The following is a 25,758-nucleotide window of genomic DNA, read 5'->3' on the forward strand; positions in this document are numbered from 1 at the left end:
CCGTAATGGTGCCCATGTGCAGTGAGTGAGTCAGAACCAGAATCACTTTATTCACAAGGTACGGTTCCCACATTTGTCCTGCTTACATCAACAGCTTCACATTGTTTCATAGAAATGATGCACACGTTGCAGGAACAACAAGATCTATTATTCACTATCTGTGTACATTGAATGCATGAAAAGTTTGTGACACTGAATAAAAAAAAAAAGAAGAAATTGCTTGTATCGAATCAGCTTCGAGTGTGATGGGCTCCAGTGGTTTTCTCTACTGGTGACTGTTTTTAATTCTGAACCCATGTTGTCACCAGGGAGGGGTGAGCGATGACGTGTCCCTGACTGCTTACATCACTGCTGCTCTGCTGGAGCAAGGTCCCAACTCAACTGTGAGTTCTACATCACTCTCCTCTCAAGCACACCATCTTCACCTAGTTCATCGTGTCATCTGCACTGAGATGATAAATTCAGTTTGTTTGTAAAGACTCAAACACAGTAATTGTGGTCCACCACAAGGTTTCAGTCAGTGGCAGATGTTAAAGCATATGATACAAAGTAACTCTTGACTGTTTGCCTTTTGAATAGACATTTCCATTCTATTGGTTAGGTTGTTTTGGAGCCTGACAATGAGAATAATTCCTGAAAGTTGTTGAAAATGGATCGATTCAGCGATACTGGTACTTGTCCGCCTATGATTCTGACATTAAAATGACCTTTTGGTGGACCAGCATCCCATGGTGGAGATGTGCCTGGGATGTCTGAAGGCTGCAGTAGCAGGCCAGCTGGACAACATGTACACCACAGCCCTGCTCTCCTACACCTTTACTCTGGCTGGAGACCAGGAAATAAGGAGCAAACTCCTCACGTACCTGCACCAGCACGCCAGCACCGAGGGTAGGTCAATTAATTTACAAGAAACACAACTTTCATTGGTCTGTCTTGCATTTTGTGTTTATTCAAGCAGTCTCACTAAATTATTACTGAATTATCATTATTATCAAATGAATGGCAACATATTGAGGTTGACTAATGTCACATAAGAGGACCTCCAAATACATAATTTTGCTCATCTCCATGAAGTTGGTATTATCTTTGCAGCTAACGAAAGACGAGCTTAATTTAAAAAAAAAATCAATTAAGGTCCTTTAGATAATTTGTTTTCGTTATTTCAAGCAACATTGGAGCATGGGTTGCTGATAGGTTGACCATTTTAAAGATTTGAGTCTAGAGTTTAAAGTAGTCTTTGGGAAAAGGCCCACGTTTCTCTGCAAGCTTAAAGAGTTGCTTTCTTTTGCTGTACTACACAGTCACAGCAACAAGTGTGCACTAAATGGAAGTTACTGTGTGCTCAAGTCTTGAGGGTATTTACACTGCCTTCATTCCTAGGGGGCACCCGTCACTGGAAAAGAGCAGGGGCTTCCAGTAAGAAACTGGACTCTCTGGAGGTGGAAATGACAGCCTACGTCCTGCTGGCTCTCCTCTCTGGTCCAGTGTTACCAGGCTTTGGTTTGGACTATGCTGCTGGTATTGTCCGCTGGCTGGTACAGCAGCAGAACCCGTATGGGGGCTTCTCCTCCACACAAGTGGGTACACACACACACACACACACACACACACACATACACACGTACATGTGCGCCCTTGAGAGTGAATTTATCTGGGAACACTGGTAAATATGTGACCCTAACCTAGACCCAATCCCAACTTCACCTGCTAGAAAACGGTGCTTAACCTTAACTGAAAACCCCCAAAAATGAAAAGGAAAAAAACCCACAAATGTGGACTATGCAGAAACAGTGTAGAAAACTAGTCTCTGGGTTCAATGTCAATGGGTAACTTCACCCTACAACCCCCCCCCCCACACACACACACACACACACGGTCTTTGGTCTTGACTCGCTCTTACTCCTCTGCCTTGCCCTTCAGGACACAGTGGTGGCCCTTCAGGCATTGGCCAAGTATGGTGCTGCCACCTACAGTCCGGAGGGTGCCACTACAGTCACTGTCACTTCCTTGGGAGGGCTGAAGAAGATGTTCACTGTTGACCAGAGCAACAGACTGCTTTACCAGGAGGAGCAGCTGACCGAGGTCCCTGGAGAATACAAAGTCGAGGCCCAAGGACAGAGCTGTGTGCTAGCGCAGGTACGCTGTTCCGCCATAAGGTCTATAGATAGTCTGTGGTCCTTACAGCAATCATATGAAAATAAAACTACATGTTTGAATTTTTATGTTTTAAAATATTTACGGCAGTATATGTAATAGAGGAATTCACACTGAAGAGGAAGGATTATGCTACGAGGGTTTAACACATGGAAAACATGATTCCTTCTTAGTTTGTTTGGAAGAGAACATTAATTTTCTAGAATGAGTGAAACAGTAAGTGGCATATTCCTGCCTACACCAAACATTTGAGGCATGAATGTTTTTACTCATCCAACTCCGAAGCTAAGGCAAGAGTCGCCATAGGTTTTGTCTCGGAAACCTCATGATCAGCCAGATATTGCTGAACCGCTAACCACCACCTGATCTTAACCCTAAACTCGGCCACTGTGGTACGCTGTAGCTGCCGTTGCTACAGCAGGGTGTGATTTGCGATGAACAAACGAGAGAATTGAAACCACATGTGAAAATCGACTTATGTGCATGAATTGCATGGCATTCTCGAGCCGCGTTATTTGTCTGCCACCCATTGAGGATGTGAATTGGCAGTCTTTACCAGTCACATGGTTCCCGAGACACAAACCTTATCGAGTACAGACGGGGGGGGGGGGGGGGGGGGACACTGTTCGTGGCAGAAAAGGACAGGGCCTTTAAGCTCGCCCCCTAATAGCAGTTCTGCTCTGCTCCTCCATAAAGCCAGGAGGTGGGCTGCGGAGAGGGAATGCAGGTGCTTGTGTGCCCACAGGTTAACTTGTGCTGCCACTCGGTGCATGCTTAATGAGCGTATTCCGCCCTGTCAATTCAAATAAGGAAATGTCGAAGTACGACAGTGTTATGTGAACATATCAGAACCCGTTGACCCTATTTTGTGCACGAAATTAATCAGGGACACGCAGACCGCTTCTGTTTCGAAAACACTTATGTGCCTTGTTTTTTTGGGGAGGGGATTTTAATCTCTGCACGGCATGCATTTCCCTCACTCACTTCCCGACTCCCACTGGGAGGCATCTGTATCTGTAACCACTGGTAGGATAACTGGACCTAATGAGGTCCCCAGGGAGCGCGTTTGTGGATCTGGCCATGCGGATGATGGGTACTATGGACAGAATAGTATACTTTTTCTTAAATTTTTTTAATAAAATGTTACTGTACATATTCTATTATACATAGACACACATAAGTTTGTTATACATAGAGAACCCCCCCATCCTCTCTTCCCTCACCCTGTGATGTTTAGAGGGAGAGTCGAAAAACAGATGCGCTGTTGTTATAGTTAACAGGACCAATACAAATCTACACACAAATACACATACGCCCAAACAAAAACAACAATAAGATAAATAATAATTAATAATAATAATAATGATGATGATAATGATAATAAAGACTAGAAAGTAAAGAAGTAAAATAAATTATGAATAATAATGATCATAATAAATAAATAAATAGAAACAAATAAATAGAAAGTAAAGAAATAAATAAGTTAATTGATTAATTAATTAGTTAATAATAAATAAAAAAGGGCAAGGCGTGTGTGAGATTCAGGTTTATAGTCTCATCATTTGCTCCTTTTTTTTTGTGGGCACTTAATAAAAAGTCGCTATAATTTTTCTCCCATATTGTCAGGGAACAAGATTTTAAGGAGAACTATTTTTTTTTTAGCTTTAGGGCAGGTGTTTTAACCCATGTATTCTGGGTTGGAAGGTACACATGCCTCCCATCTAAAGTGTATAAGACATGTTGCCAAGAGTGAAGTAAACCCTACTGCATTTCTTTTCATCCCAGCAGGTGTGTTGAGCTCAGGTGAGACCGCCAAAAACTGCTGTAAGAAGGGTTCAGCTGAAAGGGACCCAAATCTGGGATTATTTATGTGACTAACCTAAAGGGTTTGTGGATGAATTGTAATGAGGGTTTTTTTTTCCTCCCCAGATTGCCCTGCGTTACAACATCCCCCCTCCCCCTGACTTCTCTGCCTTCAACATCTCTGCTAACGCCATTGCCAAATGCAACATCACCAGACCTCAAATCACCGTCTTTGTGGATGTCAGGTACCGTGAGGAGGCCCCGTAAAACCCATCTGAATGCCTCCTCCTCTCCTTTTCAGTGTTCTCTGAAAATGTGATGCGCTGTTTTGTGTCTCTCTGCATGGACAGGTACGTGGGCCGGCGGGAGGAGACCAACATGGTCATCATCAACATAAAGCTCCTATCTGGATACATCCTGCAGAAGAGCTCCCTCAAGCTTGTGAGTTCACCAACAGCTGTAGAAACATAAAAGAGAAGGTTGTAATGACATAGTAATGGTAAAGTTGTGTAATCCCCACAAGTTGTACATTTTTTTTTTCTTTAGATATTACTCTAACATACCAAGTATTCTAAAAGTGCATTAATGATCTCAAGTTACTTTAATATCAATCTGGTGTGTACCACAAGATTGCTGAGTGTTTTTTTTTTTTTCCATCCTTGGTTATTAAAATCTGTGAGCTTTGTCTTTCCAAAGTTGAAGATGGACCGTTCAGTGAAGCGCGTGGACGTGGAGGAGGGATATATCAACATCTATGTAGATGCGGTATGTACCCACTGACTTTGTAGCTGTTTGAACTGCGTGTGTATGGTGCCATTGTGAAATGTGATAATGAGTAACGTAGTGAGGTTGAACTAAATGCCATCTGCAACTAACTCCATTACCTATTGTGGATGGCTGCAGCTGAAAAAGGATGAGACCAAGACATACGGTGTGATGATGGAGGAGGACATACAAGTCAGGAACCTGAAGCCAGCTGTGATCAAGGTGTATGACTACTACCAAACAAGTAAGATTCCCATACATATCTGGTCTTATTCTAAAAATTATTCCTGGGCATCAGGGTCACTCGACCAGGTATTGCTGTCTCATAAATGGGAGTTTGACATCTGCAGTGCTGTTGTCTCTCTCGTAAACTTTGCCCTCACCTCTTACCTTATGCTTTCACTAGTCTGGCCTAACGAATGTGAGAAACACATACATGTATCGTATTTCCAGAACTATTAGTCGCTCTTTTTTTACTCGTCTGGCTGATCCTGTGACTTGTATTCCAAAGCGACTTATACAATGTAATTTTGTCGGGCGAATACGCTGCATTTCAACTACGGCCACTAAATGGCACTGTTTAATCTTGTGACTTAATTGAAAATACTATGGCACCCTTAAAAGTTGTATGAGTAGAATGAATATTGAAATGTTTGCCGTGGTCATTTGAGTAGTTCAAACGAAAATTGTGATTGTTGTTAGTTGTTATGGTGCCAACACACATCAGTGGGGTCGTAAATGTTCGTATTACTCCACTGCTCGTCGTTGCTGCAAAACCTCACTTCAGCGAGTCTACGACTTAAAAAAGAAAAAGAAAAAAAGTTCACCGCTCGCTGCAAGTCGGTTTATATGGAAGTTAGCCCGCTACAGCGGTCGCAGTTATTTGCAATGACAGCGGTTCAAATAGAATTGGCCACCACTCTGACCATCCTGCTACGTTGATTTGAATGGGAACGTCCGTTCTATTTATCCAATTTCTATGGCACTGCCATTTAAATGCGACTTATACACCGAAGCGACCTATATATGTTGTTGTTTTTTTTGCGAAGTGCAATTTATACTCTGGTGCGATTTGTAGTCTAGGAAATATGGTAATGCTCTGATTTGTGCAAACCAAACCTGGCCAAACATATCCTGCTACGTCATTTCCAAGCCCCCTGTGCTACACATTTCAACATCCCCCTAACAACACTAGAACCTGTTGCATTTCAACATGGACAATAATGCCGAGATTTTTATTGCATGCTCTTAAAGGCATTGTGTGACCGAACCAGACCAGCAGTATCAAAGATTTGCAAAGAATATGTCTAAAACACTTCGTTTCAAACAGCAACGTCCTGGTCGCTAGCTTTACTGTCCCCAGACAGTTCTTCCAAATCTTAAAGCATGCTGCTGTTTTATTAGATTATGCTTGTTCCTCTTGTCTTTATGATGATAAGCGCAAAGTCAACAGACGTCATTATTATTTTTTTCACCCCTTTTTCTCCTCAATTGTACGTAGCCAATTACCCCACTCTTCCGAGCTGTCCCGGTCGCTGCTCCACCCCCTCTGCTCATCCAGGGAGGGCTGCAGACCACCACATGCCTCCTCCGATACATGTGGAGTCACCAGCCGCTTCTTTTCACCTGACAGTGAAAAGTTTCACCAGGGGGATGTAGCGCGTGGGAGGATCGCACCCTAACCAACCAGAGGAGGCGCTAGTGCAGCGACCAGGACACATACCCACATTGGCTTCCTACCCGCAGACACAGCCAATGTGTCTGTAGAGACGCCTGACCAAGCTGGAGGTAACACGGGGATTCGAATTGACGATCCCCGTGTTGGTAGGCAACGGAATAGACAACTATGCTACCTGGACACCCAGACGTCATTATTTTTGATGGTGTTTGGCGTTAGACAGACCTCTCCAGAATTTGCCACTTGACATTATTTTGAATGGTGATTGGTTTCTAAAGACAAACAACCCTGCTTGTTTCCTCCATTATCCGAGTTTAGTAAAAGGGTAAACCAGACCCTACTCCAAGTGGGTCTGGGTAGCGAGACTAATGCTGCATTGCAGACAACTCGGAAATCGAGATTTTTCGACCTCCTACTAGAAAAAGTACAATGGAACGCCACTGAAAGTCAGAGTTCCTACTTGTAAACTCAAGGCAAATCCATCTACCCTAACTTCGTGGAGAAGTATATGTCTGACGTCACACAACAATGGCAGCATCCATGGAGGCGCACAGTGTTAATGGTAAGCTATCAACTAAGGCAATGTAAAGTATAATTGCCTGTATTGAATTATAATAATACATATTATCATATAGTAAAACCTGTTCTGCATGTAAATTGATGTCAAAATATGTCAACAATGTTATCAAGTAAGAGTATCTTGGGCGGCACGGTGGCCCAGTGGTTAGAGTTGTCGCCTCATAGCAAAAAGGTCCTGGGTTCGAACCCCGGGGTTGTCCTACCTTGGGGGTCATCCCAGGGTGTCCTCTGTGTGGAATTTGCATGTTCTTCTCATGTCTGTTGTGGGTTTTCTCCAGGTGCTCCGGTTTTCCCCACCATCAAAAGAAACATGCATGTTAGGGTTTTTACCTCTGTCTGTGCCCCTGACCAAGGCAATGGGGAAGGAACTGGAGTTGATCCCCAGGCACAGCATGAAGATGGCAGCTCATTGCTCCTAGCTACACAGATCACACCTAGGAAGAGTTAATTTGCAGTAATTGAATTTCCCCAAGGGATTAATAAAGGAAATTTAAATTAACTTAAATCTTGGAGGAGAGAAGTGTCCAAACTGCACAGCTTATCTACAGGGGTACCTCAAGGGTCAGTGCTCAGTCCTCTCCCCTTCTGAATATACACCTCCTCACTTGGTGTAATCATCCGCTTCCATGGTTTCTCATACCATTGCTATGCTGATGATACCCAGCTCTTCCTATCATTCCCACCAGATGACCTCACAGTCTAGGCACAGATATCATCACGCCTTGCTGATATTTCTGCATGGATGAAAGAATGCCACCTTCAGCTTAACCTATCTAAGACTGAACTCCTTGTCATCCCAGCCAGTCCATCCTTACAACAACAGGTCAATATCCAGCTTGGATTAACTCAACTCATGCCTACAAAGTCTGCCCAAACCCTGGGTGTCATGATTGATGACCAGCTAACCATTAAGGTTCATGTGTTCTTCATAGCTCAGTCATGCCGATTTGCCCTGTATAACATCAGGAAAATTAGACCCTACCTGTCTGAGCATGCAGCACAACTCCTGGTACAGGCTCTTGTTATATCATGCATTTACTACTGCAACTCCTTACTGGTAGGTCTCCCTGCATGCGCTTTGAAACCTCTGCAAATGATCCGGAACATGGCGGCACGTCTAGTCTTCAACCAACCCAAAATAGCACATGTCACTCCGCTGTTCATATCCCTCCTCTGGCTCCCAGTTGCTGTCTGCATCAAATTCAAACCTTAATGCTTGCTTACAAAACCGCAATAAAAACGGCTCTCGGCTACCTGAACTCCCTCATTCAGGTCTACACTCAGTCCCGCTCACTACACTCTGCCAATGAAAGGCGCCTGGCACTTCCACCACAACGGGGCCCAAAGTCACTAGCCAGACTCTTTTCTTCTGTAGTTCCCCAGTGGTGGAATGGGTAACCAAACTCCATTCGATCCGCTGAGTCCCTCTCAATATTTAAGAAGAAGCTAAAGACCCAGCTCTTTCTCGAACACCTCCACACCTTATGGTTCAAGAAAAAAATGTTTTCACGTCTATGCACCCTATGCGTTGCCTTTGTGCACTGCCTGTTGACACCTATGTCCTATTAGACTTGAACCTGGTTTTTTGACGCTTGCGTTGTTGCCCCCTGACTAGATCCTTGCTTGTGTTGTATTAACTCTGAGATGTACATCGCTTTGGATAAAAGCATCTGCTAAATGAAATTGTAAATTGTAAGTAGCTGGTTATGGTAAACAATCTCTGGAAGTTATCTCTGCACAAGTTATTCCTCTGTTTCATTTGTATTTAAACAAGGAGGTTGAACTGCTGACAATTCAATTGCTGATACGCTACAATAACAACACCAGTTTATCACGGTTAGCCATGTTTTTTGTTTACGTTTGGCATCATGCACCTGGAATGCTTAGAGGTCGGATATTGGAAATTCCAACTGGGAAATTCCATCCTCAGACTTTGAATAGAATGCAACATAAGCTTACACAAATATGAATCGGATGACGATTTGATTTTTCTCTTTTTACATGTGGAAACATTTTGAATGCTTTCTCATGTTCTCAGGTGACGAGGCTGTCTGCAGCTACACCTCCCCATGTGCTGAGAGTAAGTATTTGACAAACCATATCTTAAGCTTAAAAAAAGTCACCAAATGGTCTGACTGGTTTTAAACCACTTTAGCTTTTTCCTGTTGTGCAACAGTGCAGGGTTGACCGTTGACTCGTAAAGGGAATTAGGGGGCTTTTTGCCAACGCATGGGTGATAAATCCAATATGTATGAAACCGTGAGGCTACACAAAAGGCACAATTTTATCAAATTCAAAGGGGAGATTTTGAATTTAAGGGATAAAGAAGAGATGAGCATTTAAAATGGCAAGCTGTTGTACATTCAAATTTAGGAGACAAGTATAGTCTTTTGCTAAAACATGGACAGTAGATGATTGTGTGGATGTCAATTCAGTTTTATGCACAAGGTGAGCTGGAGGTAATGCAAATAAGCGAATTGAAATATATGATGATGGATATGGAGGAATGAAAATATATATATATATATATATATATATATATATATATATATATATATATATATATATATGATTTGTGGATGGTCCGTGACCCTAATTAGGATAAGCGGCTTGGATGGATGGATGGATATGGAGGCAGTATTGCATGTAAAGATAATCAATATATGTCCTTGCTTTACAGGCGACAGTATCAACGAGCTGTAAAAATGAGGATATCTTCTTGTGGCGTATTGGACCAGACGTCAAGCAAGAATCACTGTTTCAATGAGAGCTCATAAAACGAGTCTTTATTTTCCCTCCTTTTTAACACTTTCAATCTGTGTTGGCATTTTTTTAAGTAAATTTCACGATACAACTGTAGGAATGAAGAAATTTTTGTGCTTTTACTTTTTATGAAATTTTTAAAAAAGGGTTTTTTTTTTCCCCCTCTGACATACTCTTGCAAGCTAGGCATGATAATGTCAGATATGATGGGTAGTGACACGTAAGTTCTCTTGTGTAAACTTTCCACTAGTAATCCTTCTGACACTGAAAAAATGAAGCTTAATTCTAACAGGGGAGCAAGAATTCAAGACATGTACACATTGTTCAATAACTGTTGGGTTTTTAATAGATTTAACAAACATGATATTGTTCACATGTGAAAGTGACGCACGAGATGCACAGAGTACCGTTAAAACAGTGTATGGTCCGGGAAGTCACTGTGAGTATGTGTGTGTGGGACTAACAGGCTCTACGTTTAAGGAAAATAAAATGTGGTGTGTTGAAATACTGGAGTGCTTGATGAGTTATCCTGTGTGTACGTGCTTGTGTGTATTTGCTTTCTGCTGTACCTACGAATAAAAAAAAAACAAAACATTATTTCCAAAAAAAAAAAAATCAAATAACTGACAATAAAAGTTTCTAAATGACAAAAATAAGTAAAAAATAGTATTTTTTTTGTAGAATACTGTTTTAATAGTGAAAATGACTTTTCATTCAGGCAGTATTTTTGCCCCATGGTTTCCTCTCTTCTCAACATGAATATTGTGTGTACCACCTACTATCAACAGATTGATTGAACCAACTTGTCAATGCTGAATAGTTTGGTTTGCACATATGACAGTGTAAGGAAACATAAAGGCAAGGGGGAAACATATATATATTAAGGTCTTTTCACTAGTCTTCTCCATAGAAAGCATTGCTCACTAGTACTCGGGCATCGTAACCATATAATACCAGAAGTCACCAGACGTGTAACACATGAAACTAAACAGTTCCACATGCTCTAAATCACCGCATCTTCCTACCGTCACCACGAAACGGTATCCAATTACAAAAAAATGTCACGTTTTACAGCCTGACCGATTAAATGGGATGTTATGAATAACAATCCATAATGTTGACACTGGGCTTACCCAGTCGAGCTTCCTCCTCATCGTGTATTCAGGCCCCGAGTCACAGCGGGAATGAGATCCCCAGACTTGAATTATTTTTTTGGTAATAAAGACAGACGTACTTTGTGTCATTGTACAAGTGTCAAGTTCACAACAGCAATAGTACGTGATTTTATTTGCCAACGTTGGGGGGAGTGGGGGGGGTGTCTTGACTGACAAATGGATAATGGAATACATCAATATATTTCACTGAAGTGGCAAAATTAAGAGATTCCAAATGTTTCCAAGGCCTTTTGTTTTCCGCTGTTGAACGACGCCGGCTGGCAGAATCTCCCTCGTCATGGTGGAGACGATCTGTCCACAGTCAATTTCAACAATGGGAAAATAAAACGCACGCTTGATTGTAGCCTTCCAGCAAAGCTCTGCTAGACGGACAGAAAAGGTAACCGACATTTTATCAAGGCACAGTTCTGAATTGCATTAGTCCATAAATCATCAATTTGAAATGGTCCACAAAGTCCTGCAAAACGTGGCCTCGCTGACACCCTCCGGCTGTTGTCGATTTAGGCTGGCAGTGATGATGGCTGCTTTCAGAGTTGGGGGGGGGGGGGGTCGAGTTAGATCAAGATAGCATTACTTGGCAACAGACTAGAATTTTCCTATACAGCACATGTATATGCGTGCACACATCGATGTGCGGCTCCGAACCGTAGTTGGTAATATGAAACGTACAGTACAGTAGACAGCGACAGTCCTGCTCCCAACAATCACAGATCAACTGAGAGTGTGAGAACGCCAGAGTATATTAACTCCTGAGGTGTGGTGTACAAAAGAAAAAAAAAAGGGGGGGGTATTTGGATAGCATGGGCAAGGTTTAGCTCAGGGTACCATAAAAGCCCTATGAACGGCATAAGATGTTGTGGTGTAAGACTAAATAGGCTGGGGTAACAACGTGAGCTGACTGGTGTGCACTCGGTGGATCCTCCACTAAGTTTGGCTATATCGAGTCTGATCCTTTTCAGACTTGTAACTGCCTCTAGATAAATAACTGGATCGTTACCGTGTCCCTAGTGATTGACTTCTACTATCTCTAGATTTGTACAACATTTCAAATAAGCATCTTTTGAAATATATTTCTAAAATAATTACACCTTTGAGTAAAGATTACATGAAGTCATTTTTCCATCGTCATTGTGAGGCATACCAAGTGATAACCATCTGTTAAAAGCAAAGACGAGCGACCCAAAAACAAAAAACAAAAACATTGGCAATACGTCATTTGGCAATTTTCGGTGATGGGTACAAAATTATAGAAGAAAGAAAGAAAAACAATACAAAAGAATTAAGCTATAATAACTATAACAAGATCTCCATTTGGCAATATAGAAAGGCTTTTTAGTCTTTGACAGGTATACATTTTGGTTTATATACACAAAAGGAGTTTGTGTGTGTGTGTCCTCCACGGGCTCCCTTTTTCAATCCAACTAGAATCAGGTAGAAAATGCAGTGATGAAAATGTGTACAGTAAAAAAGTGAAGATTTTAAATAAAAAAAAATAAAAAAAGAAAAGTGACAAAACAAGGCCCCCCCCCCCATCAGCATTGGGATAGTGTGAGAGGGCTGTTTTAAAAAAAAAAAGGAGGGCCTACAGAGTCTGTGGTGGAAGAGTCCCTGCCGAAACGGTCTCGTTGTCACCTTGTTCACTGCCGTCGGACACAGCAGTGTGTGTGTGTATGTGGGGGGTGTTGGTGTTTTAGTTCATAAACTGTGTATATCCCTCTGCTCCTGTCACGATGACGTCCATCCAAATCCTCATGGCCTCTGCCGAGGGAGCAACCATGTAGTACAGCCTGTCATGGGTCTTTACACAGAACGTCAGCGACGGGTTGGGGCTCTGGAAGACAGACAGGGACAGACGCTCAGACCAGATCGACTAAGAAATTATTTGCTGTCTTACTTGGGCTAACAATAAACATTTGTTGCAGTGATGAAATTTGCATTACTGATATTATCGTATTTTTGGTGTACCAATGTGAGACTGACAATATATATAATATGATTTATGCACATTCTGTTACAAACTGATGGTGGCCCATTTTGGTGTGGGCATTGGCACCTATTAAAAAAATACGGAAAAGCACGAGGTAGCCAATTCACTTATTAAACTTAAAGATGACCAACAGCTCACAGCAAAGTCAAGCTGATTCCTGCAGCGTGGGAACTTGGTAAATACTTTACTAGACTGAAAACAAGAAAGAAAGATGTAACCATCAAAATTCTAATATGCAGACTGTTAAAAATTTAAAAAAAAAGCCATTCAAGAATTTTCAGACTTGGTTCAGCAGTTTAGTCCTACATGGTTCTATGTAAAAAACTAAAGTGGAACAAAAAGAGATTTCTTGCACACTTGCTTATTGAATTTTTAGAATACATTTCATTTCTGTATATTACACAAAACCGAATTATTAATGCATATTTTTCATTTAATCAATGTGCCATTTCCAAACTACCATAGTTTCATGCAAACTAATTTTTCATGTGATCCTGAGTATTAGACAGTGTACATACTATGTATGTATATGTATATGCTGTTTAACAAATGTGTTGCTCGAGGTCACACGTTGGGATGTATTGCGATGTGCACGCATGCCTCTCTTGAAATGAGCGGGAAGTGTAACATTTTGGAAACACAAATACGAACATCAAAGCAAAAAGTCCTATTTCTGATGTAAAGTAATCCTCCACCAGCCACATGTGGGTCTATCAAGAGCGGTACATCAATACCAGCACCTGAAGAGTTTTCTGCTTTCAGGTGTAAGAAATATAATAATCATCCTCCTAATACTGGATGACAACTCCTGTTGCACAGTCTCTATCTAGATTCTTATAAATCCTTTGGCTTTTCTCCTACCCTTCATCTAGAGACCCACTTTATGACTGGGACAGATTAATGGGTCCTTACCTGGACTCCCCTGATCAGTGTATCTCAATTACCTCTAAAACACTGTACAGTAAGAGTATTCCTGCATCATGCAAAATTGAGTAGGTAAATTTGAAAAACCTGTTGCAACCCACTTTTGTTTTGTAGCCGTTCCATAGGTTTACTTTAAACAGACGAGGACAAACGGGGGGTTACCACTCCAAGCGGGATTAATAAGTCCAGATACATTCCAACTCACATTATAACAACTTCTACTCCATGTCTATAGATTCACTAAACATAAACATCCAACTCATGCATAATCATTCATAACATTTGTTTACAGTCTTTTCAGCATTACACTCTTGTTTAGATGAGGAAAGGTGAGAAAACAGATGGGTAAACAGAAGATGCAGCTTACAGGGACATTAAAAAAATGGATACATACATTGGTCAAATTCAGGTTGAAAAATCCCCTCTGTGATAGCAGCCGGCCAAAGAAAAAGAGTGCACAGAAGAAGCAAAACACAGAAAATGCCAAAATATTTTTGGGAAAAAAAAAGTGTGAAGAAAAAAAAAAAACATTGTGAAATAAAGTGATGGGAGAAAATGTGTTTCTTTGATTCGGACGCATACCTTTGTGGCACTGCGAAGGTGATCGTAATAGACCTCTTCTATTGCCTGGAAGTAGATCACGCCCTTCAGCTTCGTCTCGTGTTTGTCTGTGAGACGCACACCAAAAAAAGGTGGAATTGGTTCGACAAAGATAAGGAAGGGAAAGTATGGCAACAGAAAATGGTGAATTTTTTCTTGGATTCAGATGCCAAGCTGGCGTCAATAGTGTGTCACCTGGAGTAATGACATAGTCATACAGATGATCAAGTAATTGGGCAGGGGGGTAAAAACCAATCATCACTGATTTATCGTTTGTGATGATGGATAGAAAAACACAATCACAGCAATTTTTTATGTTTTTTTTAACAAGAGTGCTCTCATTGTGTTTCAAACTTGACTGCATTCTTACGCCTCTCTTGTACATCATTGCAGTTTGTTTCATCAGCCACTGCAGAACTGCAGTAAGGAACCAGTAGGGGAACTCAACGCCCCTCTCCGCCTCCAGGCACAAACACTCCACAAGCCAACTTAAGAGCAGTAGGTAGACATGGAGAACATCATTTCGAGGAATTAAGAGCTTCATCTTAATGTGCAGCCATTATCTGCTAACGACCTGTTTTAGCATTCAAATAGCCCAGCATTTGCATATTATTATTAAACGTAACTAAATTACCAGCGCTCTTACTGCAGTTGCACTTGATTAACCTGAATTAGTGGTGTGAATGGCCTCGGCTCGTCACCTCTCCTTACTGTTTGCTCAAGGTCAAGGGACAAGGGCAAGCCTCGCATCTCAATCAGCTCTCTCAGAGAGACCAGCACAATTTGCATTCAAAATACTGCTCGAGTATTCTCCATGTACCCCCTCACATGGGCATGTTTTAAATGGGATACGTGAAACCTTTTTAAGTCTTCCAAAGCCTTGTGGTTTGGACGAGTCCCATTGCTGACAACTGAGGATTACATTACAGGCCTGTATATACTATGGAGAAGTACTTCTTAAGAAGATCTACCTTGATTTTATCAGCTGACAGCTGCGGATTCTTTTTCGCCACTTAATTGTAATGGGTTTATGATTTTAACTTTACTATGCTGCTTACCAACGTAATAGGAAAAGGTCCTTTTGAGGCGGTCAAAGACGAACCAGCGTTTCTTCCAGGACTTGATTTTTCCACCCATCTTGACAAGGTAGCCCTTACACATCTTCTCATTCAGGATGATGTGGTAACAGGTATCCACGTTATGACCTGAAGACTCGACATGGGAACGCAGGTCAAACTCCTCCTTCCGGATGGGTAAGTAGCGTGTCATAGGACGGGCCTGGGAGCAGAGAGTGCAAAACAGAGAAGTCGCAGGTTTAATTATAATAGTTTAGATCCCTGGGATGTGATATATGAAGGCATAGTTGCCCCACAAAAATAGGCAATGTAAGATTAAACATGGCACACTCAACAAACTGTTCAAATTTAACAAAAAAAAAAAAAAAGAGTTTCTGGACATGATTCACTGTGTTCTGGAGAAAGATGTTTTACCTCAAAGCAATGTTTGAATGCTGGCAAAAACAGACTACTGAGTTTCTAAGGCTTATCAGATGATAAATGAGTCTATTTTTTACTGACGCTGTATATACAGTCATTTGTTTTAGCAGCTAAAGTCTATATGATAAAACCATTACTAGATCATTCCTTGACTGACCTGGTGAATGTATTGCTAAGGGGCCCAATAGATTGTGTATCTTACGTTTACACTGATGAGCCAAAACAATATGATCACTTGCAGGTTGACCAAATAACGTTGATCATCTCCAAACAAGGGCCCGTGAAAAGGTCTGGGTAGATTAGATGGTAAGCAAATAATAAATTCTCATAGTCAATGTGTTGGGTGGAGCAGAAATGGGCAAGAGTGACTTTGACAAGGGCCAAATTGTTATGGCCAGAGAACTGGGCCAGAGCATCTCTGAAACAGCAAGGCTTGCAGGGTGCTCCCAGTCAGCAGTGGTGAGTGCCTACCAACAGTGGTCCGAGGAGGGACAAACCACAAACTGGCAACATGGTTTTAGATGCCCAAGGCTCGTCGATGCGTGAGGACAACGAAGGATATCCCATCTGGTCCAAACCAACAGAAGGTCTAATGTGGCACAAGTCACAGAACATTTTAATGGAGGTGACGGTAGGAATGTATCACACCCTGCTGTGTATGGGGCTGCGTAGCTGCAAACCAGTAAAAGTGCCCAAGATGACCCCTGTCCACCGTTGAAAGCGCCTACAATGGGCACGTGAGCGTCGGAACTGAATCTTGGAGCAGTGGAAGAAGATCACCTGGGCCAATGAGTCTTGTTTTTCTTTAGATCACGTGGATCACCGTGGATGTGTTCACCATTTACCTGGGGAAGTGATGACACCAGGATGCACTGTGGGAAGACGACAAGCCAGTGGAGGGAGTGTGATGCTCTGGGAAATGTTCTGCTGGAGAAACCCTGGGTCCGGCCATTCATGCGGACGTCAATTTGACATGTGCCACCTACCTAAACATCGTTGCAGACCAGGTACATACCTTCATGGTAATGGTATTCCTGATGGCAGTGGCCTCTTTCAGCAAGACAACGCGCCCTGCCACACTGCACACACTGTTCGGGAATGGTTTGAGGAACATGATGAAATGTTCAAGGTGTTGCCCTGGGCTCCAAATTCTCTAGATCTCAATCTGATCGAGCATCTGTGGGATGTGCTGGACCGACAAGTCTGATCTATGATGGCTGCACCTCGCAACTTACAGCACTTGAAGGATCTGTTGCTAATGTTTTGGTGCCAGATACCACAGGACACCTTCAGGGGTCTTGTAGACTCCATGCCTCAGTGGGTTGGCGCTGTTTTGGCGGCACACCAACAGCATATTAGGTAGGTGGTCATAATGTTTTGGCTCATCTGTGTATAGTACCCTATTCAAATGCTCACAGGCACGTTAAAGTGTTATTAAGATGGATTCCGTAGCTATATAACTAACTTATTCAAATGGAAAATGCTTTGTAGAAACACTACGTGCTTTATACAATTAATCCATTAACAAATTCATGATAAATTTGTGGATCAATATTATGTAGCAGATTTTTTAATGATGACTATAAGACCTTCTGAATACACATAATGTAATAAAACACAAATATCAACTTTTTAAATATGATATGGAAGTGTCCTTCAGTCAAAGGTACAAAATGATGACTCTGCTTTAAATATGAACAAATTTAAAAGTCAACTCGGGTTGACAGGTCCCACCATATAATCAATGACGGCATCACATGGAAGATTCTTATAGCCACACGCTACCTGTGCATCTATGGTGCACCTCATTAGTAGACATTTTAATTAACAAACTGTTATCAGCTAGAACAAAATGTCACCACACATGATGCTCTTAAGGCTTGAAGCAGCAGGTTCACCACAACAACAAAACTCTGAAAAACAAGAGGAAGACGCAAACAAATCTTTGTAGGAAATAAATAGTTTGTGTGGCAAGGGGGGAGCATGAAGAGGAGTAGCAAAAGTGAGGGATAAGGGATTAAATTGGGGAGATAATGGATCGTGAGAAATTTGGAGGGAGGAAAATTATGTATGGACGTAGGTAGGACAAAGATACTATGAATTTTATTGTATGTATGTATTATTGTATGTATTATGTAAGTTAGTGTATCTATGTACTATGTGGGTAGTAATATGACACACATTTGTTGCAATTCTAAATGATGTACCTGCAGAAGTATACAATTAAAAATTTGGTCAAAAAAAGTGTAGACTATACGCATCATTTATGTGCGCGCGTGTGTGTGGGTTTGTGTGTGTGTGTGTGTGTGTGTGTGTGTGTGTACTCACCTGAGATAAGTTCTTGGCCCTCATTTTGACCTCCCTCTCCACCAGCTGCTGTCTGTGGAAAGTTTCGTCCTGCAGTCTCTTTTCCGCCTCCTCCCTTCTCCTCCTTTCCTCCTCCAGCAGTTGACGACGTGCTAGGCTCTCTCGCTCCTGCAGGAGACGATGTTCACAAAACACATATCTATCCAAAGACAGCATCTGGTAACTACATGCTCATTTTCTGTAATGCTGATGCCACACACACACACACACACACACACACACACACACACACACACACACACACACACACACAGCTGGTCCTGTTGTGCAGTCTTTTACAGAGGTCATCAAACAGAACAGTTTGTTGTCATGTTCAATAGCAGCTGTTGAGGCAAGTCATCATGTTGTGTTTGAATTGTCATTATCATTGTCACCACCCAGATTTTTCTGGCCAGGGATTTAAGCGAGTCATCTCAGTAAAAAAAAACAAAACTGGGGCATCTGGTTAGCGTAGCAGTCTATTCTGTTGCCTACCAACACGGGATCGCCGGTTCGAATCCCCGCGTTACCTCTGGCTTGGTTGGGCGTCCCTACAAGCACAATTGGCTGTGTCTGCGAGTGGAAAGCCGGATGTGGGTATGTGTCCTGGCCGCTGCACTAGCACCTCCTCTGGTCAGTTGGGGTGCCTGTTCGGGGGGTGGGGACTGGGGTGAATAGCATGATCCTCCCATTCGCTACATCCCCCTGGCAAAACGCGTCACTGTCAGGTGAATAGAAGTGGCTGGCGTCTCTACATGTATCAGAGGAGGAATGTGGTAGTCTGCAGCCCTCCCCGGATCGGCAAAAGGGGTGGAGAAGCAACCGGGACAGCTCGGAAGAGTGGGGTAATTGGTTGGCCAGATACAATTGTGGAGAAAAAGGGGGTAAAAATAAAAAAAAAAACCCAAAAAAACTGAATTCACTATCATTAAATTTTGAGTCCTGCATTTTAAAGCGGCTACCGGCAGCACCACTGCAAAGGCCCTTAATAATCAAAGACTCAGGGGTCATAACTTTGGACCTATGAGATGTTCTCGAGTTATTTCTTACCCGTGATTCTATAAGCCGGGCTTTCTCCAACTGGGCTTCCTTCAGCATCTTCTCCATCTCCTCAATCTTCAGGGCATCCATTCCACTGGCACTGGATATCAAATGCACAGATGCAACATGCAGGATGGGTTTGAAATTTGCCATGTAATTACAAGACTCATAAGAATTCAGACTGGCATGGAAATATTGTTTTGCAAGTACTTTTTATATCCTTCACACCAAACAGTTTATTTTACAACTGCTTTTCCTTTGCGCGTTAAAGAAAATGACTTGAAACAGGAACTCTAGTTGCGTGGTAAGACCCTTTCGTCAAACTACTTTTTCTTGAGGACTTGTTTCATCCAAAATGTCAGAAAAACGAGTTAGGACTGACACGGCAATAAAAAATGCTTTTGGCAACCCCAAACCTGTCAGCTGTCTGAGAAAAAGAGAGGCTCTTTCTGCGGTGTGTTTAAAATTCAAACACATCTGTCTTTCTGCTAACATAACAGCAGATTTTATGGCCTTAAGTCCCAGAGACTGACACCATGCTGCAAGCTACACTATGCAACAATGACTTGAGTGGCGTTCCAATAAAATGTAAGACAACTCTTTGTTCCACAGCTGAATGTATTTTCAAAAAGCTGATGACCTGAAAGTGTCATAATATAAACCTACATGCGGCCGTAGCGCTACAACGGGCTTCAATCACAAGTCTGGTCTGCAACGTGTCCCAGGATCAATAAACCCCACAACCTTAGGGACTTATTTTCTATAATGTGTACATTACAGAACTTCATTGTTGACATCATTGTAGTCTCACGATTATTATTTGATGCAGACCCCACAAAACAACATACTCAACACCAGTGAGTGTCGAGTATGCTATATTTATTCATTCATTCATTATCCCAAACCGCTTATCCTGCTCTCAGGGTCACGGGGATGCTGGAGCCTATCCCAGCAGTCACTGGGCGGCAGGCGGGGAGACACCCTGGACAGGCCGCCAGGCCATCACAGGGCCGACACACACATTCACAACTAGGGACAATTTAATGCGGCCGATTCACCTGACCCACATGTCTTTGGACTGTGGGAGGAAACCGGAGCACCCGGAGGACACCCACGCAGACACGGGGAGAACATGCAAACTCCACACAGAGGACGACCCCCAAGGTTGGACTCCTCCGAAGCTCGAACCCAGGACCTTCTTGCTGTGAGGCCACCATGCTAACCACTGTGCCACCATGCCGCCCCCAAGTGTTAAGTTTTACAAGCAAATTCTATCCAAAGGACAGAAATGTTAATTGCTCATGACTTACGAGCATATTTTGAATACTGTGTATAAAAACAATCAATGCTATATTTATTGACACTCCAATTTACCATATTTACTATACCAGATAAAATCACAGTGTAGTTAAGTAATGCTTAAAAGTCATTGGCACTATCAGGATTCTGGATCCTGTGGGAAATAGGAGGATATCTATAATGGGTTCTGTTGAAAATAATGTGGTGAATACTGAGGTAATGTAAAACACACCGTTTGATGACAGTAACAGATGGCCCCTAAACCAGCCCATACCGGACCTGTTAATAAGGAATTTCACCTATACAGTACTTCCTGTTCAAATTTCTAATTCTTTATTTGCCACATGAGCAAAATAATATTGAGTCATTCTGAACAATGAAATTGTTCTTTTCAAGGTAAGGACCTCGACAGGAACACTGTGTGGATCTGTGTGTGTGTGTGTGTGTGTTTTTCCAGTCATACCTGGACATATTATCTGGGGAGCAGGCTGAGTTGTTGCCAGTGGACACACTGGTATCCATACTGTCAGAGCTCTCCAGACTCAGGGTATCGTAGGGCTGCTCGCCTGCCGATGGGGGCTGATGATGCAAGATGGAGTGGTGCACCAGTGGGGGGGGGCCTCCGGAGGTCTGGCTCAACCCAGGAGTGTAGGCCATGGCCGAGGAATAGGGGGAGGAGGAATTGGAGAAGAGATGGGTCTGGGAGCCGTGGAGGGCCTCCCACTGGCACTGTGCCTCTGCTGCGGCACGCTGTTTGAGCTCAGCCAGACGACGTCTCTGCTCCTCAATCACCTGCTGACCTGAGGGGGAAGAAAGGGAGAGGTCATATCTGATCAGAAGATCTAGTCTGATTTTAGTATAAAGAGAAGCCATTTGGTTCAAGGCAGCCTCCATACACCCTTGAATTCACACCCCCATGCTAGCCACAGGTCATTAAAGCATACACCTTTAAGGAAACCACCAAAATAATACCAGCATCAAAAACAAGAACTAGCACCAGCAATAAACCAGAAACCATGCACCACACAAACAAGTATGTGTATCCCAAATACCACAAGCCCGGGCATAATCACAACAACCCAAACATGGCCCGGAACCAAACAGCTTCAAACAGCTGGAGCAAGAATTAAGCTGCTATCTAATTACTTTCATTACCAAATCCATGCTACTATGCACCACATAAACGACGATTCTTCTGGAAACAAAGTGCCAAAATCAGTAACTCCAAAGTTTAGGAGTGCACTCAACACTAAACATGCAACACTGATTCTCCAGCGCAAGGAATATTAAAGGAGGACAGATAGAGGGAAGTGTACAAAAGAAAAAAGATTGGGAGACATCATGAGGGTGAAAACCCTTAGAGATGGTAAGGGAAATAAATGGAACAACATTTAATGCGAAGTGGCACAGAGATAATAAAGGGTGACAGAGACACAAACCAACAGACAAAAACAGGAAGAGTCCCACTCCAGATACAGGGATCAGTCTACCTGCTGGGTTTTCCTCTATGGTGGAGTAGCTGGGCGACTGGGGCTCTTTGGCACAGCAGAAAACCGAATGAGGGTGGGACAAATCCATAGGCAAAAGGACAGACAGCATGACAGACACACAGACATTGAGGACAAAAGTCCGTTTTAAACCCGTACAAACGAAACAAATGTGATCAGCTTGGGTTTCCAACCCAGCACACATTGGGAGCCTGATGAACCACAATACGGGAACGCTGACTTTGTTCTACTCCATTTTGTCAAAGACAAGACAGGAAGCTAGGGCCATCACTGTCTCTGAAACACACTTAAGAAACCTAGCTGCCATCTGCCACAGTGTCCCTACCTTTCTGTTGCAGGGCTAGCTGTCTCTTGGTCTCAATATCCTGCAGGGTGGCAGCCAGGTTCCTGGGAAGGCTGCCTGTGCTGTTTGCTGCCATCAGAGGGCTCTGTTGGGACAGAATACAGCCATAACTTGAGACTCAAACATCAAATTTAAGCCACCCTTTTGGCGAGTTTTCAACTGAACAACATTCCTTACATACTTGCATCTTTACACAACTGACCACATATTCAAGTGATCCTTTGAGGAAGCTAATAGGCATACCTTAGAGGATGTGTTGCGTCCCAGTGTTGCAGTGCCATGCTGTAAGGGGGATCCCGAACCTACTTTAGGGCGATGAATCGCCTGGCCCGCATCACTATCCAGCTTCGAGCGGAAAACCTACATAAGTTAACACATAGGTAGCATATTAGAGACGCTGATGGATTTTGCCAAAACAAACTTGAGAGATGATTCCAATAGCAAATTAAAGCCCACTTAAGAGCACAACTAACAGCCACCAAGGGTAATGAGCCAGCACTTGCACAGTGATTATAGGGAAATATGAGAAGACTATTACAGATAACTGGCGTTGTTAAAAGATAAACACCAGTTCAGGTAGTCTGTAGAGAAACTGGTAGTAACAGTCCACATTGTTAAAGGCATGAATCCAGCAGATATCGAACAGCCTGCTGACAATGGTTAAACTGTGGTTAGCACACACACCTGGCACATTAGCATAGTCCCCTTTCATCGGCTGGACCCTTTGATCAAGCCCACTCAGGTCTAATTACAGACCTGTTGTCAGTGTACTCATCTCTAACACACACACACACACACACACACACACGCACGCACACGCTCCTCGTCTGGAGGTTTTAGTAGAAGGGTGTTGACAGAAGCATCACTGCAGACAGACAGAAAAAGTAAAGGAATCAGAGGAAAAGAAGAAAGACCCCTCTACCTGCAACACAGGTTTACGGCCTGACAGTGACTTGGCTGGGAGAGGGGGAGGACAGAGCTGACTGGCCTCCCCTGCAGCCATCATCTCCTGGTACCACTGCTCTAAATCTAGCCTGGGGATGTGAGGCCTACTGCCCTCGCACTGGTACTGGAGGACGGCACCGCGCGCCAGCAGACGGACAGCACAGGACAGTGTGGTGGACAGGCAAACAGAGTGAAGTAGAGCGAGGAAGAGAAGAGAAGGTAGAGAAGAGATGGAAACACCAGAGAAAAGAAAAAAAAAGAATTGAGAGGAAAGAAAAAGAGAGGATGTAGAAGCACAGGTTAGCAAGTTTTCAAAAACAAAGATGAAAAAGGCAGACACGTAACTAAAGTTTTTCCACATTACTTGAACTTCTTTTTATGATGTGCAATATATTACCTTACTAACATGTCACACAGCCACAGTACAAGTATTTTGTCAAATTTAAATCATTTTGTTTTTACATTTTTCTTGTTTCAACTACTATGTGCATCCCTACATTACCTCTCAGGCATCAAACCCAGGAAGTTGGAGACTAAATTTCACTGTTCTTGTGCAATGACAATAAAAGGTGTTGATTGATTGATTTAGCGATTGATTGATTTATCACTTGATTGACTGCAACAGCTACCTCTCGATGGGGTTAAATGCAATTCTTACTAAACTTAAAATTTAGGACAGTAATATTCTAAAACAAATGACACGCTGTTGAAATCCACAAAGGAAAAACCAAAAAATATCTACATGACATATGGCGATTCACATATGTTTTCAAACAACTGGTATTTAAAGTCTTCTCATCTTAAGACTGCAGTTTGGAGGGTTATAGTTACAAGATGGTAAAGGTTGTGGATTTATGGACAGAAGAACAGTCACACCCTTAAGAAGTCTGATGTAAATGTAAGTACATGCAGTCCAACCATTTCAAAACATTTTCATGAGTTGTTTTTTTTTTTTTTTGAAAGAAAACTGCATGAATAGTAAGAATCAGAGGAGGAGATGGGAATGTTTCAGATAGGGAACACAAGAAGAGGAAGGGATTGGGGGCAAGAGGAGAAGAGGGGGGGCAAACGACACACACCTCCAGAGAGAGAGAGGGGGAGGAGCTGTGCAGAGAGGAAAGGCAGGAGAAGGCAGGGTCAACAGCTCCACACTGCATGGACCGGCGGAGTGGGGAGGTGGGTGAGGACTCCACCTTTGGCATCCCGTACATCTGATTTAACTGGCCCACAGTCACATACTCCTTTTTTTCCCCCAGAGGCACCACCACACAGCAGGAAGAGGGGGTGAGGAGAGGGGGAATAGGAGGAATGGGAGCAGGAGGATGGGGGAAAAAAACAGGAATAAAAGATAAACATTTCAGCAAGTGAAAGAAAACAGCAAGGAAGGAAACATGTCAAAGTACAGACTGCTCATGACTATATCATGACTATATCATGACTATAAAAGAAGAAGTTCTGACTGTATAACAGCATGCAACATACAGCTATGCTGTTCAAGTGATCAGCATCAACTCCAGTGTGTTACACATATCCACAATACCACGATCAGCATTTAAATTCACACTACCTTTCTACTGCAGAAGGATTAGCAAAACTGCCTATACCAAACAGCCATGTGGCAAGCAGGAAGCAAAGCATATATTAAGTATGACACTTGATAAACAGCCAACCAGTAGAGGGTGCAACATGATATGAAAATGGAAGGACAGAGAGTGACAAGAGAGAAAGAGGGTCAATCAATACAGGGTGAGAGGAAAACAGGTAAAGTAGTCAAAGAAAGAGAGAAAGAGACAGACAGGCAGAGAGCAATGGTACCTCGCAGGTGCCAGCTAATGCAGCGTCTATGGCAAACGAGCAGCCGCGCAAGGTGGAGTTGCTGCTGTCACGGTAATCTCTGCTGCCATACATCTTATAGACATCCGACAGCTTCACGTACTCCTGAGCACCAGCGTGCAGCACGTCCAGACAAGACGAGAAGCAGTGAGGACAAAGCCATACTGTGCCTCTCATATGAAGTAAACACACATACACACTCAAACTAATCTTCCCAGCGGACCGTGCACCGGATTTTTAGATTATATGTTTATAAAAAAAAATTTTAAAAAGGAATTTACCAGCCAGAAGCCTGGCTGGTAAAATATGTCATCTAAGTGATAGGATGGATATGAAAACAGACAGACAGAGCCACACCCAGCAACGTAAAAGAGTGCATCTTTGGCGCTACGGGTATCACAAACTGTTACACTATTGGGAGATCACACACAAGACAATTTATTGGTTTTCACATAACTCAACCAAACAAAACAGACTCCAGCTGAACTGAAAGACAACGTGCCTGCTCCTCCTCCAACA

General features: G+C 42.7%; 2 protein-coding genes across 11 annotated transcripts in view; one reads left to right on the forward strand and one right to left on the reverse strand.

The window, feature by feature from the left end:
* Nucleotides 1-12,423, forward strand: part of LOC130116020 (alpha-2-macroglobulin-P) — a 56,030-nt gene extending 43,607 nt beyond the window's left edge. For both annotated transcript variants that reach the window (XM_056283935.1, XM_056283933.1), the window contains exons 27-36: nucleotides 309-383; nucleotides 723-888; nucleotides 1,381-1,577; nucleotides 1,921-2,136; nucleotides 4,084-4,202; nucleotides 4,308-4,398; nucleotides 4,654-4,722; nucleotides 4,861-4,966; nucleotides 9,018-9,059; nucleotides 9,660-12,423. In XM_056283935.1, the coding sequence (XP_056139910.1) occupies nucleotides 309-383; nucleotides 723-888; nucleotides 1,381-1,577; nucleotides 1,921-2,136; nucleotides 4,084-4,202; nucleotides 4,308-4,398; nucleotides 4,654-4,722; nucleotides 4,861-4,966; nucleotides 9,018-9,059; nucleotides 9,660-9,682 (1,104 nt within the window). In that variant the 3' untranslated portion in view covers nucleotides 9,683-12,423. The remainder of the gene's footprint in view (nucleotides 1-308; nucleotides 384-722; nucleotides 889-1,380; nucleotides 1,578-1,920; nucleotides 2,137-4,083; nucleotides 4,203-4,307; nucleotides 4,399-4,653; nucleotides 4,723-4,860; nucleotides 4,967-9,017; nucleotides 9,060-9,659) is intronic.
* The window catches only part of phldb1b (pleckstrin homology-like domain, family B, member 1b), a 109,850-nt gene continuing 94,154 nt past the window's right edge, over nucleotides 10,063-25,758 (reverse strand). For 7 of the 9 annotated variants that reach the window (XM_056283926.1, XM_056283928.1, XM_056283925.1 and 4 more), the window contains 8 exons: nucleotides 22,705-22,821; nucleotides 22,444-22,546; nucleotides 21,074-21,410; nucleotides 19,321-19,411; nucleotides 18,253-18,399; nucleotides 15,487-15,706; nucleotides 14,411-14,496; nucleotides 10,063-12,748 (listed from right to left, as the gene is read on the reverse strand). In XM_056283926.1, the coding sequence (XP_056139901.1) occupies nucleotides 12,608-12,748; nucleotides 14,411-14,496; nucleotides 15,487-15,706; nucleotides 18,253-18,399; nucleotides 19,321-19,411; nucleotides 21,074-21,410; nucleotides 22,444-22,546; nucleotides 22,705-22,821 (1,242 nt within the window). In that variant the 3' untranslated portion in view covers nucleotides 10,063-12,607. Of the gene's footprint in view, nucleotides 12,749-14,410; nucleotides 14,497-15,486; nucleotides 15,707-18,252; nucleotides 18,431-19,320; nucleotides 19,412-21,073; nucleotides 21,411-22,443; nucleotides 22,547-22,704; nucleotides 22,822-25,758 lie in introns of those variants that run through there. The other 2 variants (XM_056283929.1, XM_056283931.1) reach the window with 2 other exon arrangements.

Source organism: Lampris incognitus, chromosome 7 (assembly GCF_029633865.1).
Source record: "Lampris incognitus isolate fLamInc1 chromosome 7, fLamInc1.hap2, whole genome shotgun sequence".
Classification (NCBI taxonomy): Eukaryota; Metazoa; Chordata; class Actinopteri; order Lampriformes; family Lampridae; genus Lampris; species Lampris incognitus.